We start from the raw sequence: 13,148 nt of genomic DNA on the forward strand, positions 1-13,148 counted from the left end.
ACCAGGTCCCATTTGCCCCCCACCGGGCCCCATAGGTCCCATACCGGGCCCCATTTGCTCCATACCAGGCCCCATATGCCCCATGTTCCCCATACCGGAACTCATAGGCCCCACGTTTCCCATACTGGAACCCACTTGGCCCATATCGGGCGCCATATGCATCATATTCTCCATACCAGGCCCCATACGCCCCATACCTGGTCCCATTTGCCCCATACCAGCCCCCATGTTCCCCATACCGGGCCCCATATGTCCCATACCAGGCTCCATATGCCCCATACCAGCACCCATGTTCCCCATACCGGGCCCCATAGGCCCCATACCAGGCTCCATAGGCCCCATACCAGGCCCCATGTTCCCCATTTGCCCCATGCCAGGCCCCATAGGCCCCATTTGCCCACGCTCATTGTCTTTCATGGTGAAAAAGGCCTCTGGTGTCAGTTTATGGTACACATCCTCAGACTCTGAAGGAGTGCCTGGTTTTGAAGTTTCTTCGGACTCTTCGGATTCTTTGGACTCTTTGGACTCTGCGGACTCTGCGGACTCCTTGAACTCTCCAGACTCTTGCTCGTTCAATGATGAGCTCTGGAATACTGAAAATACAACAGATAAAAATAAATATCATCATTATCGTCCTTGCGTTATACCGGCAATTGCCACGGCTCATGGGAGCCTGGGGTCCACTGTGACAACTAATCCCAAAATTTCCGAACTCATATAACCCGACAACCTTCAAATCAAGAGTGAACAGGCATCTTCTGGGCGAGCTCACTCCATCGTAGGCCACGTCTTTGCCTTTGGCTAGTCTGTGGCCAAGAGTAAGCCCATTTATAATATTAAAAAAAAAATTTGGCGTAGGAACTAGATTTACGAAAGCGACTTTCATCTGACCTTCCAAAACAAAGGCGTAACTAGGCCTTATTGGATGGCCGGTTTCCTCACGATGTTTTCTTTCACCGAAAAGCGACTAGCAAATATCAAATGACATTTCGCACATATGTTCCGAAAAACGTATTATAGGAGGGGGTAGTACCTCCGCCTTACAGAAGACCGCAGCCAAATAGCACTAGACCCTACTCATAGTGTTGTGTTCCTGCCAGTGAGTAAGGCTGCCAGAGCTCAACGAGGGTGCGGTGCTGATGACGGGAGGACTTACGGAACTAACTTGTTCCGTATATTGTCCTTTAGAGTCGTCGGCAACCCGAACCCTCCTTGGAACTTGTACACTCCTTTTTGCTGTGTACTTAACACAGCAAAAGGGAATGCAAGTTTCTAATGGGGTGGCAACGCGCATGTGACACTGTTTGCGTTGCATGCGTTCATAGGTTACGGTGACCGCTTTCCATCAGGCGGACCGTATGCTTGTTTGCCACCGACGTAGTATTAAAAAAAAAAAAACTCATTGGTACGAGCCGGGGTTCGAATCGGACCCGCGCTCTTAGTCGCATGCTCTTACCGCGAGGCCAACAAGCGCTTCAAATATAAAATAAATATAAATGAGCATCATTCCCGAAAAGTTGTACATTTGGATCACGTCTCTGATTTTATAGGTATACCTGATACCTGCCGGCGTATCATATCCTTCATCCACCTGGGCTGATGGGCCTTCATCTGTTATTTAGTATATTTAGTGTGTTATGTTATGTTTAATTTTGCTGTTTAATATTTTATTTGGTGTTACTTGTTGTAATGTTTATTTAAAATTCACGGTGCTTTAGTTTATTTACTGTCATACTGTGTAATTTTCTTTGTGTAAATAAATAAAAAATAAATAATAAATATATATGCTTCTAATTTTGGATAAGACATCTGTCACTCTCACACTGACATACTTGCTAAAGCGTGACAGACGTCTTATCCACGTGGATAAGTGATAAAATTGGAAGCATGGTAGGCCGGCTGGGCCTGGGACATTTGGGAAACCTAGTGGATCTTGCTCAGCATCATGGACTCTATTAGCCTACCAATTTTTATCAAAATCGGAGACGGAATCCAAATGTACAATACAAACTTTTCGGGAATTACTGACTTAACTTAGGCCGGCAACAGACAGTCTGAAAAATTCATAATCTGAATTTGGATTTGTATACAACCTGTCAGTTCAAACGGACACTGACAGATCTGTCAGTGTCAGTTTGCATACAAATCTTTTCTAAGATTATGAATTTTTAAGACTCTGTGGCATATCTTAGACTTGAACCTAAACTCAAGTCGCTTTTCCTTGTGACGGAAATGGCTTGACAGATATTACATATTTTATATTAAAGGAAAAAATGGAAAAATTTACGCTTCCGGCGGGACTTGAACCCGCATCATTTGCAATCCGTGCAAGGCTCTTAACCAATTGAGCTACGGAAGCCACGCCGGACATCGCAAATCTTTCCATGCCTTTCCTTATGTACACACGTCTTGGGGTGACGTCTAGCGCCATCTACCGACAGACTATTACATCTTGTAACGGCACTGGAGTCTCAAGTTATATTGAGAATTCACCAGTAACAATGTGCTAACCCATACTAAATTTATTTTTAACAAGCAGAAACGTCTGCTAACGATATAAAAATGTTTAGAATCGTTAGCAGGAAGTTAGGAAAGATTTGCGATGTCCGGCGTGGCTTCCGTAGCTCAATTGGTTATGCACGGAAAAATGTTCAAGTCCCGCCGGAAGCGTAAATTTTTCCATTTTTTCCTTTAATATAAAAATGTTTAGAATCGTTAGCAGACGTTTCTGCTTGTTAAAAATAGATATTACATAGTTTAAGTTTAACCACACCTCGGACACTGGCGATCAAAATACATGAAAGAGGAGCGTTCCTAGCGCACATTCTAAGCTCGTGTAGGTGAACGCGTAGGTACTATGCTTGTATGAGTGAGATATGACAGGTCAACTGTTCGCGTTTTTGACAGGCGGTAACTGTGAGGTAACCGAGAGGGGGTGGGCGGCACTTTCAGCGGGGAGCGGGAGTGGCCACACTGTACGATAGTACTCTTTATTATACTGTGGTTTAACTAACCAAACTACAATATTTCCACGTATGTTTTCGGATTTTTGGCGAAATTCTTATTTTTTGCGGTGGGAAGCATTCGGTGGGGCTTCGGCGGAGCGTGTGGTACAATTTATACAGCGTCGCGTCGACTCAGGACACTTGTATAAGCTTCAATTGTTTGACCCCCCCCCCCCCCACCTCCCCACCCACTGCACGGTCCATATTATGAGCGTGTACTCAAGCTTACACTTACTCGAAGGGGCGATTTCATTGAAGAGTTCCTATACCTTTCTACTTCATCATCAGATCAGCCCATGATCATCCGTTTTAAATCTCAACAATGTTGCTACCTTCGTGCCGAAAACACCCAAGTTAAAACCACTTGACTTCCAAAAGCCTTTTACCACCCTTTTAACAATAATCAAAATGAAATCAATAACAACTGTCCTGTTTCGCGACATCATCTGCGATTGATACTAAAATGGTTTGTTTACATTCGACTAACTAACTATTGTGGCTCAGTGATCCAAAGTGAATCTTGGCCTCCGAAACGAGAGATCGCCACCTGTCCCGATCCTGCGCAGCCTCTTGCCAGTCACTGACTTGAAGCCGACGCAGATCCTCCACCACACTGTCCTCCCAGCGGTACCTGGGTCGACCCGCCGGGCGGCCACCAGCCGGTCGACCCAAGAACGCTCTCTTGACAGCCCGATCGTCTCCCATTCTGAGTAAGTGACGGAACCAGCGAAGTCTGTGGGCTTTCGTTTCGCCGATGATATTGGGTTCGGTCACTAACTCCTCGATCTCAGCATTTTTCCGGACCCTCCAGGTGCCATCGTTTCTCTGAATAGGTCCCAGGATCTTGCGAAAAATACATTCGACTACCCGCGTTAATACAAAAATAACAATATTCGTTGCGAATTAGTGTAGAAGCTGCCTCACGATACGACATATATATAATAAAGCTTTACCAGAAATATATGAGTATTGTCAGGAGAGCGCTGTTATTCTGATGTATGGGGTGTCAGTTCAGTTAAGTATGAAGAAAATAGTTCTAAAGAAATTCCGCAAGATGGCGCGTAGTCATATATTTCTGGACAGGCTGTATGTCATTATCATTACCTATTACAAAGAAGGTAAGCACCGCTCTTATCTTCATTTTGATCTCTTCAATTTATTCCTTATCAAATAAATAAATACCTAAGTAATAATCGTAAACACTTTCAATAAAAAATAAAAATACTAATGGCGTTTTATAATTGTTGTTTTGAATGGTAAAAAGTAAAGGCGGCGTTTACATTGGTGTTAATAGTATTGTTTTTATACTAGTGCTTTTAGCTACCGAACTCTATACATCAGTAAATGCGAGTTATTTGTAGTGACATCTAGCGTCAATCACGTCTCAATAACGCGTCAAATAGCGTGAATTATCAACTACTCGACACTAGGTGCCAAGTGTGCCAACAGTGTTGCGTCTGTCCAAAATGTAGTATTAAAACAGTTTACAACTTACATTACAAGCATATAGCTAAAAATTGGTGAGCATTAGACATTTTGTTCGTCGCGACATCTATTGACAGGAAGCAGTACCGATAATTTAAGCTAGTGGAAGCGTGATTGACGCGTGGATGACGCTAGATGTCACTACAAATAACTTGCATTTACTGATGTATGGAGTTACAACTCTTCCCTTACTTATTCCTCTATGATTATGATCGTCAATTATAATAATTTGGCATGCAAAGATAGGTAGGTACAATACTTAATATTAATGTCAATAATAATCAAAAACTATAGAAAGTAAAAAATGTTACGTTTTTACTTTTTTAGATACGAAACCCCTAAAAATATTCATTATTAACACATATCCTCTCTCACCTTCTTATGAAACCTTATCTAAGTATTTTAATTAAAGGTAAAGATGTTATAAAAAACTTAATTAAGTCTACTCATTTGTTTTCAATTATACCTACAGTATTTTATCAAAAAGTTTTAAGAGTGTTTGAGAGTTTTTATGGAAAAAAAATAAAGAAAATATAAAATGAAGAAGACGCTTATACTTTTCTGTCTGACATGTATGTTAAATTTGAATTTTACTTTTTTATTTTTGTTACTAAGTAATAGAAAAATACGCGGTTACGATCGTTCAAAATTTTAACTACTTAAGTATATTTGAAGTCGAGAATATAATGGTATTTTTCTACTCGTTGACTTTAATCTGTCAATTAGGACACCACACAGACATAGACTAAACAATAAGTGCTGACTTTTCAGTGATGGATGGCAACTTGACTGTACTTAAAATAAAATATTTTAAATACCACGCACTAAATAAAGCATCAGATAATTAAAAGACAAAATCAGATAAAAATATATAAAGTAAATCAGTTGACCGTGACGTCATTCAATTTGATTTCGTACTAATTCCATATTAGCAAGTCGTTCAAAATCGTTTTGACAGTTCTTAATAAGAAGCTAATTTGACTAGGAGGATTTTTTCTGCATCTGAAACACATTTTTTTTATCTATCGCGTTATCGGCCATGTGATAGTGTCCACAAGAACCATTGTGAAACATTTTAGTTTTCATTTATATCAGAAACTGATGATGTTCGACGCCGAAAAGAAAAAGTAAGCCATTTTGATTTAAATTAATTTAATACTTACTGTTTTTTTTCCGTTCTTCTGTATTGCTGTATTTGATGAGTACTAGTTTCAAATGTTTCAATAGATATTCTACATTTTAACACAGTAGAAACTGGATCATTAAGAAGCTTACTTTTTCTTGTAAATTTTTTGCTCGTTCTCAAAATTTCGGTTTGTCTTATGTACCTACAGTCAGCGTCAAATACATTGTGACTGCCAAAATATACCGCCCCAGCCGGCGTATCATGCTTCCAATTTTATCACTTATCTGCGTGGATAAGACACCTGTCACTCTTACACTGACATACTTGCCAGAACGTGACAGATGCTTTATCCACGCAGTTTAGTGATAAAATTGGAAGCATGGTACGCCGGCTGGTCCCGTGGCCGAATGGCTGTCAGTGGCTTGCAGTCTGGCTCTGTCGCGCCAATGCGCAAGAGCGATAGAGATAGATTAGCTACGAAAGAGATATTATCGTGAGCGTTTGTACAACCGGCTACGCGCGCAGATCTTTATTATTATGCTAACAAAGATTTGTTAGGACTTTAGGACATATTTGGCGCTTTGGCCGTCACAATTAATGTATTTGACACTGACGTACGCTACTACGCTACGCTAAGCTAAAAATTGTTGAGCATTAGACTTTTTGTTCGTCGTGACATCTATTGGCAAGTAGCAGTACTGATAAGTTACGCTAGTTGGCGCGTGATTAACGAGTGAATGACGCTAGATGTCACTACAAATAACTTGCATTTACTGATGTAGAGTTACAACTCTTCCCTTACTTAGTCCTCTATGCTCCTATTCCAGATATAATATGGCCTTCAGCTGCAGACTATTTATTAGTCGAAGAGGAACAGTCGGCCCGGTACATGATATCGGCAGCGATGGACTGTTTACAACACACACAGATCGAGCTATGGAAGCTGACCTTACAGAGGCAGATGTTGAGAGGCAACGCGCCGTATGAAATCGGGTTCCTGGTTAGAACTAGCGAGGTAAATCATAGATTTAGCAACAGTCACTGTCCCGATCGGACGATTCCAGCTGCATTGCTGCGTAGCAATTATTAGGATTGGCACAACTTGATGTCACTTTGCGTGCGCTGCCACCGTTAATAGAGGTAGGTAGTTGATTGTTTGAGGAGTTGGTGGGCGAAGCGAACATCATCGGCGTAACCAAATCCCACAGACTTCGCTGGTTCGGTCACCTACTAAGAATGGGAGAGGATCGGGCTGCCAAGAGGGCGTATCTGGGAAGACCAACTGGTGGCCGCCCGGCGGGTCGGCCCAGATACCGCCGGGGAGACAGTGTGATGGCGCATCTGTGTCAGCTACAAGCCGATAATTGGCAGGAAGCTGCTCAGGATCGGGATAAGTGGCGTGCTCTCGTTTTGGAGGCCAAGATCCTCTTTGGATCACAGTGCTATACTAGTTAGTTAGTTAGTTAGTTGATTGTTTGACACGTATCTTCAAAGCGACAGCACGAACTGCTATCAAACTTCGGCTGTATATAGGTAGTGGTAGGTAGTGTCTTTTCTGTACCTTAGTACTATTATTTAATCTGAGGTTTTAGTGAGATTGATATCGGCATTCGGCAGCAATGGACGGTACTGTTTACAACACACACAGATCGAGTTAGTGCGTTTTCATTTCACATTATCCGATCCGATATCGGATGTCGGAAGGATTTCAATAGAAAAAAATCTAAGATGGCGCCTGTAATGTATGGAATATCGGTCCGATCCGACATCCGATATCGGATCGGATAATGTGAAAACGCATTTATGGAAGCTGACTTTACAGCGGCAGATGCTGCGAGGCAACGCGCCTTATGAAATCGGGTTCCTGGTTAGGACTAATAGCGAAGTAAATCATAGATTTAGTAGGATATGTACATGTGACGTGTAAAAGTGCCCCTGTGGCCTATTTGCTGAATAAATTATTTTGATTTTTTTGATTTTTGATATCCACCACATCATAGAGGAATAAGTAAGGGAAGAGTTGTAACTCCATACATCAGTAAATGCAAGTTATTTGTAGTGACATCTAGCGTCAACCACGCGTCAAGTAGCGTAAATGATCAGTACCACTGCTCGACAATAGATATCAAGTTATCAACAGTGTCGCGTCTGCCAAGAATGTAATATCAAAATATGTAGTTTACAATTTATATTATAAGCAGAAGGAATTGAAAACAGAGTAATGATTATTAGCTAAAAATTGTTGAGCATTAGACTTTTTGTTCGCCGCGATATCTATTGATGACAAGTAGCAGTGCTGATAATTTACACTAGTTGACGCGTGGATGACGCTAGATGTCACTAAAAATAACTCTCATTTACGTATGGAGTTACAACTCTTCCTTTTTTTTAACTTTTTATACTTTTCAGGAGCGTTACAGAAAGATGGTGGACATATACAACTCAAGTACAATACTGGATGATACTGTACGCATGAGAGACCAGATATTGCATTTGCAAAAGATTGAGAAACTGCACTGGGATGTCTTGCATCTTGCGAATATGCTGCACGAGGTAGAGAAGAAATACAAGATTAAACGTAAGTATTACCTATTTCTAGGTTCCGTACCAAAAAGGTACAAAAGGCACCCTTATGGTGCGACTCTGTCCGTCTGTCACATTGCGTGAACTACTGAAATCTTCTCGAGGCTGAGGCGTAGGGTTAGAGCCGGCGTAGCTTTATTTGACGTTCATATGCGCATTGTAATATGCCTACTTGAAAAATAAATATTTCATTTCATTTCATTTCATTTCATTTCATTTTACTTATGATATCGATATGAAATTTGGAATAGTCAGTAACATCGTTTACCTGTATAAATTGAAAGTATAATTTTCTTTAATTATTAATATTAATTTATTAAAATAGAAAATAGCCAAAACGAATGGGGGATAAACTGTAAATGTCATGTTACTAGGTCAAGTGGGGTATCGTTAGAAAGAACTCAAACTGTACATATGAAAACTATTTTTTATATTTTTGTAGTGGTAAAGAAAATAATTATGAAGGAAAATAATATTAATATTTCCGTAAATAATCGCTCCTAAAGGAAAAAAAGTGTGTCCCCTCTAACTTTTGAACCATATGTTTAAAAATATGAAAAAAATCACAAAAGTAGAACTTTATAAAGACTTTCTAGCAAAATTGTTTTGAACTTGATAAGTTCTGTAGTTTTTGAGAAAAATACGGGAAACTACGGAACCCTACACTGAGCTTGGCCCGACACGCTCTTCGGTTTATTTAATGATATAGGCAGCAAACGATAAATAAATAAGTAAATCATCATCTTCTTTGCGTTATCCCGGCATTTGCCACGGCTCATGGAAGCCTGGGGTCCGCTATGACAACTAATCCCAAGATTTGGCGTAGGCACTAGTTTATACAAAAGCTACTGTCTGACCTTCCAACCCGAAGGATAAACTAGACCATACAATTAGTCCGGTTTCCTCACGATGTTTTCTTTCATCGAAAAGCGACTGGCAAATATCAAATGACATTTCGCACATAAATTCCGAAAAACTCCTTAGTGCGAGCCGGGGTTCGAACCCGCGACCTCCGGAACGAAAGTCGCACGTACTTACCGCTAGGCTACCAGCGCTTAAGTATATAACAAAGACATATATAACTCCGTATAGACAGATAAAGTCTAAGAAAAAAACGTACCTCAGTACCGTACAGAAAAAGGTACGGTGACCTATATGGCATTACACCTTTGGGGTACGCTCAGCCAGGTGGCGCTAATATGAATATTTGACATTTTAACACATCAAGCTAAGAATATGGGCCAAATTTTCAAAACTGAGCTTCAAAAGTTAGAAGGCTGTGTCAAGAGATGGCAGTCTATGCACTGTGATTACACATTTTACTTCGACAGTAACTCTCTATAATACTCGATCTTTTTTGGTATATAATAGAGATGGGCCAAATATTCGGTATTCGGCATATTCGGAAAGTTTTTCAAAGTTCGTATTCGGCTGAATAATTCAGTTACATTGCCGAATATTAACCGAATAAACAAAGTAAATAAATAGCGTAAGCTGTTGTGTAATTCATCACATAATGACATCCTATTTCTGCATTCTAAGGAACTACCAAAGGGAGTTAAAAATGCGTTAAAGTATAAAATACAATAATTGTGTAGAAAAGTAAAAATAACGTATCTTAAGAAACAAAAACCAAGATTTTCTTTTGCACTAAATTATAGGAATATTAAGATAAATGTGTACCATTTACCAATCATTGAAACGTTTTTAGCTCTAAGTCAGGATTTAAAGTATGATAGTACTCTATTATACTGTGGTATGGCTCAACCGAATATTCGGCCGAATGTTCGGTTCGGTAACAGCTGAACCGAATGTTCGGCCGAATATTCGTATTCGGCAAAGTCCGTATTCGGCCCATCTCTAGTATATAATAAACGTTTTTTTCTTTTTCAGCCCAAGTGCTAGACAAGCGTGTGTTCTACCCATTCGGGGCGACACCCTCAACGTCTACAGAGTCCGTGACGACTGAGGAGACCACTACTTCCGAATTTGAGGAAGACGACTCAACCACCACTTCGACTACTGAGGAACCATAATCCATAATAATATTATAAATGGGAAAGTGTGTGTCTGTTTGTCCGTCTTTCACGGCAAAACGGAAAGACGAATTGTCGTGATTTTTTTAAAGGAGATAGTTGAAGAGATGGAGAGTGACATCGGCTTTTTTTGTCTCTTTCTAACGCGAGCAAAGCCGCGGGCTAAGGCTAGTAATATATAGATTGTTACACCTACGACCGAAATCAGCCGCAAACCATAAATTAAATATAGGAAGATTATACTACCATACATTAAAATGCGACCGCCTGAAAGCGTGGAAAAAGTAGATGGCGCCACTAAAAAAATACCCAGTTGCCATCGATTAGTTGTAGATGGCGTTAAGTGTCACTTTCGTCATAGATTTATGGCTCGAAAGCATAGAGCAATACGAAAGGAAAGAGTTGTAACTCCATACATCAGTAAATGCAAGTTATTTGTAGTGACATCTAGCGCCCACAGCGTAAATTATCAGTACCACTACTCGACACTAGGTGTCAGCAGTGTCGCGCCTGCCAAAAATTAACAACTTATATTACAAGCAGAAGGAATTGAAAACAGAGTACTGGTTATTAACCTAGTTGTAGGAGGTAGGGCATAGCGAATGATATTCCGCTTTGTGTGGTAGGGCACAGCACAGCGGATATCATCTCGCTCGAATCTAGAGCAGAGCCCAACTGGGGTAGCACCTCCGCCTTACAGAAGACCGCAGCCAAATAGCACTAGAGCCTACTCATAGTACTCATAGTGTTGTGTTCCTGTCGGTGAGTAAGGCTGCCAGAGCTCAACGAGGGTGCGGTGTGCTGATGATGGGAGGACTTCCGGAACTAACTTGTTCCGTCTATTGTCCTTTGAGTCGTCGGCAACCCGAACCCTCCTTAGAGCTTGTACACTCCTTTTTGCTGTGTACTTTACATCAGGCGGGCATGCTTGTTTGCCACCGACGTAGTATAAAAAAAAAAGTATTGTAATATTAGCTAAAATTGTTGAGCATTAGACTTTGTTCGTTGCGGCATCTATTGACAAGTAGCAGTACTAATAATTTACGCAAGTTGACGCGTGGTTGACGATAGATGTCACTACAAATAACTTACACTTACTGATGTATGGAGTTTACAACTCCTTCCTTATCTTATACTTTTAAAATAGCAATTCTTGTATATTTATTTATTTATATATTTATTTATTTATATATACCGACGATCTCGGAAACCGCTCTAACAATTTTGCTGAAATTTGTTATGTGGGGGTTTTCGGGGGTGAAAAATCGATCTAGCGCAGCCTTAGATCCTGGAAAACGCGAATTTTCGAGTTTTCATGAGTTTTTCTTTCGCGTTAGTAAACGTAAAATATGGTCGTTAATTTCGCCGCGCGCGCATCGATTCCGCTTAGCTCAGTCGTACGAGGTCGGTCTAATGTACGCAGATAGATCATAGGTGTCAGGATTTCGAATCCCGGCCAGAAATTAAGTTTTTGTTTTTTGTCTTTTTTTTTGTTTTTGTATTTATAAGAGTTTTTTTTATCTAAAGACGTGATATATTAAAATAGAACCGAGCGAAGCTCGGTCGCCCAGATATTTTATTCCTCTATGCTCGAAACCTAGAAAGTGACACTTAACGCTATTTACAAGTAATCGATGGCAACAAGGCATTTTTTTAGTGGCACCGGCTACTTTCTGCTCGCTTTTAGGCGGTCGCATTTTAATGTATGGGGATGGTATAATAATATAATTAACATATAATTTAATTTATGCTCCAAGTGCTCCAACGTATCGCCTATCATCCGTACCATGGTCAGCAAATAAATGATTTATGATTTATGTTCATGAGGACGATGACGTCAAATAGAAATAAATAATTAACCTACTAAAAGCCCATTTAGATTGTTACACCTACGCCGAAACCAGCCTCGGATGCCTTCCACTGCTTCCAGCTTCCACCACAGAGACGTGTGCTATGTAGCTAAATCATTATAGTATTTTATGCAACAGGCGTTTAAAGGAGGTCAAAAAAGACGAGTGGCGTGGGTAAAAATTTGAGGCGAAGCCGAAAATTGTTATTAAGACGCCACGAGTATTTTTTGACTCAGTTAAACACCGTTGCATACAATACTTTTTCTACGACCATGCACTTAGTTTTTAATAGTGGGTCATTCTACGAGACAGCGATTTTTGTCTTATTCCTCTGTCCATTTTTATTTTTGAAATTTGACCAATAAGGACATATTCTTGTGAAAATAGATTTATTTTTAGACATAACTATGGTGTTGGCCCATATTTTTGTGAACTCATTCATAAAATAAATTCATTTTAACTTTTCCACACACATAGGGTCCACAGGAATAAGAAATTTAGGCCCAGAGGAATAAGATAAGTCAGGATAGGTTAACAAAAATGTTAAAAAACCGTATATTTATAAATTATATATTGTACTTTTGTTCACAAAACTATCAAAAAAGTATTCTAGAATATTTTTTATATTTATTTTTATTAATAACATTCAGACTGTAAATGCACTAGGTGCTAAAAAGATCTAAATTTAAAACTTATTGTTATTAAATTTACTCACTGTACTTACAATGAGTGATTATTAGATTATAATATGAATCATAACGTTATCATAATCATTTTTAGTCATTTAAACCTTATTAAAATTAAATAAACTTACATAGTTATGACTCTTCAAAATAAACAAAGTACCTATTAATTTCTTGTACGATTTCAAATCGAACTGTTTTAACTAAAATATTGTTAAATAACAAAATATAGGAATTCTAATAATTTTTCATTTGTTTTTACTTTAAATTAAATATTTAAATTTTAATGTAACAGAAACGCGAACAGACATACCTACGATTTAAAGTTCCGATTTTTTTTATTAAGGTACTTTAAAATATAGGAAATCACTTGATAACTA

At 39.5% G+C, this 13,148-nt stretch overlaps 1 protein-coding gene across 1 annotated transcript; it reads left to right on the top strand.

Annotated features, from left to right (window-relative positions):
• The first annotated feature begins 4,997 nt into the window (after positions 1–4,997).
• On the top strand, positions 4,998–10,681 carry LOC125239437. The gene is made up of 4 exons (XM_048147014.1): positions 4,998–5,062; positions 6,444–6,631; positions 8,026–8,194; positions 10,093–10,681. The coding sequence occupies exons 1-4, from the start codon at positions 5,029–5,031 to the stop codon at positions 10,233–10,235; spliced, it is 534 nt and encodes a 177-aa protein (XP_048002971.1). The 5' UTR covers positions 4,998–5,028; the 3' UTR covers positions 10,236–10,681.
• The last annotated feature ends 2,467 nt before the right edge of the window (positions 10,682–13,148 follow it).

The sequence above is a fragment of the Leguminivora glycinivorella genome, chromosome 25, assembly GCF_023078275.1.
Source record: "Leguminivora glycinivorella isolate SPB_JAAS2020 chromosome 25, LegGlyc_1.1, whole genome shotgun sequence".
NCBI lineage: Eukaryota > Metazoa > Arthropoda > Insecta > Lepidoptera > Tortricidae > Leguminivora > Leguminivora glycinivorella.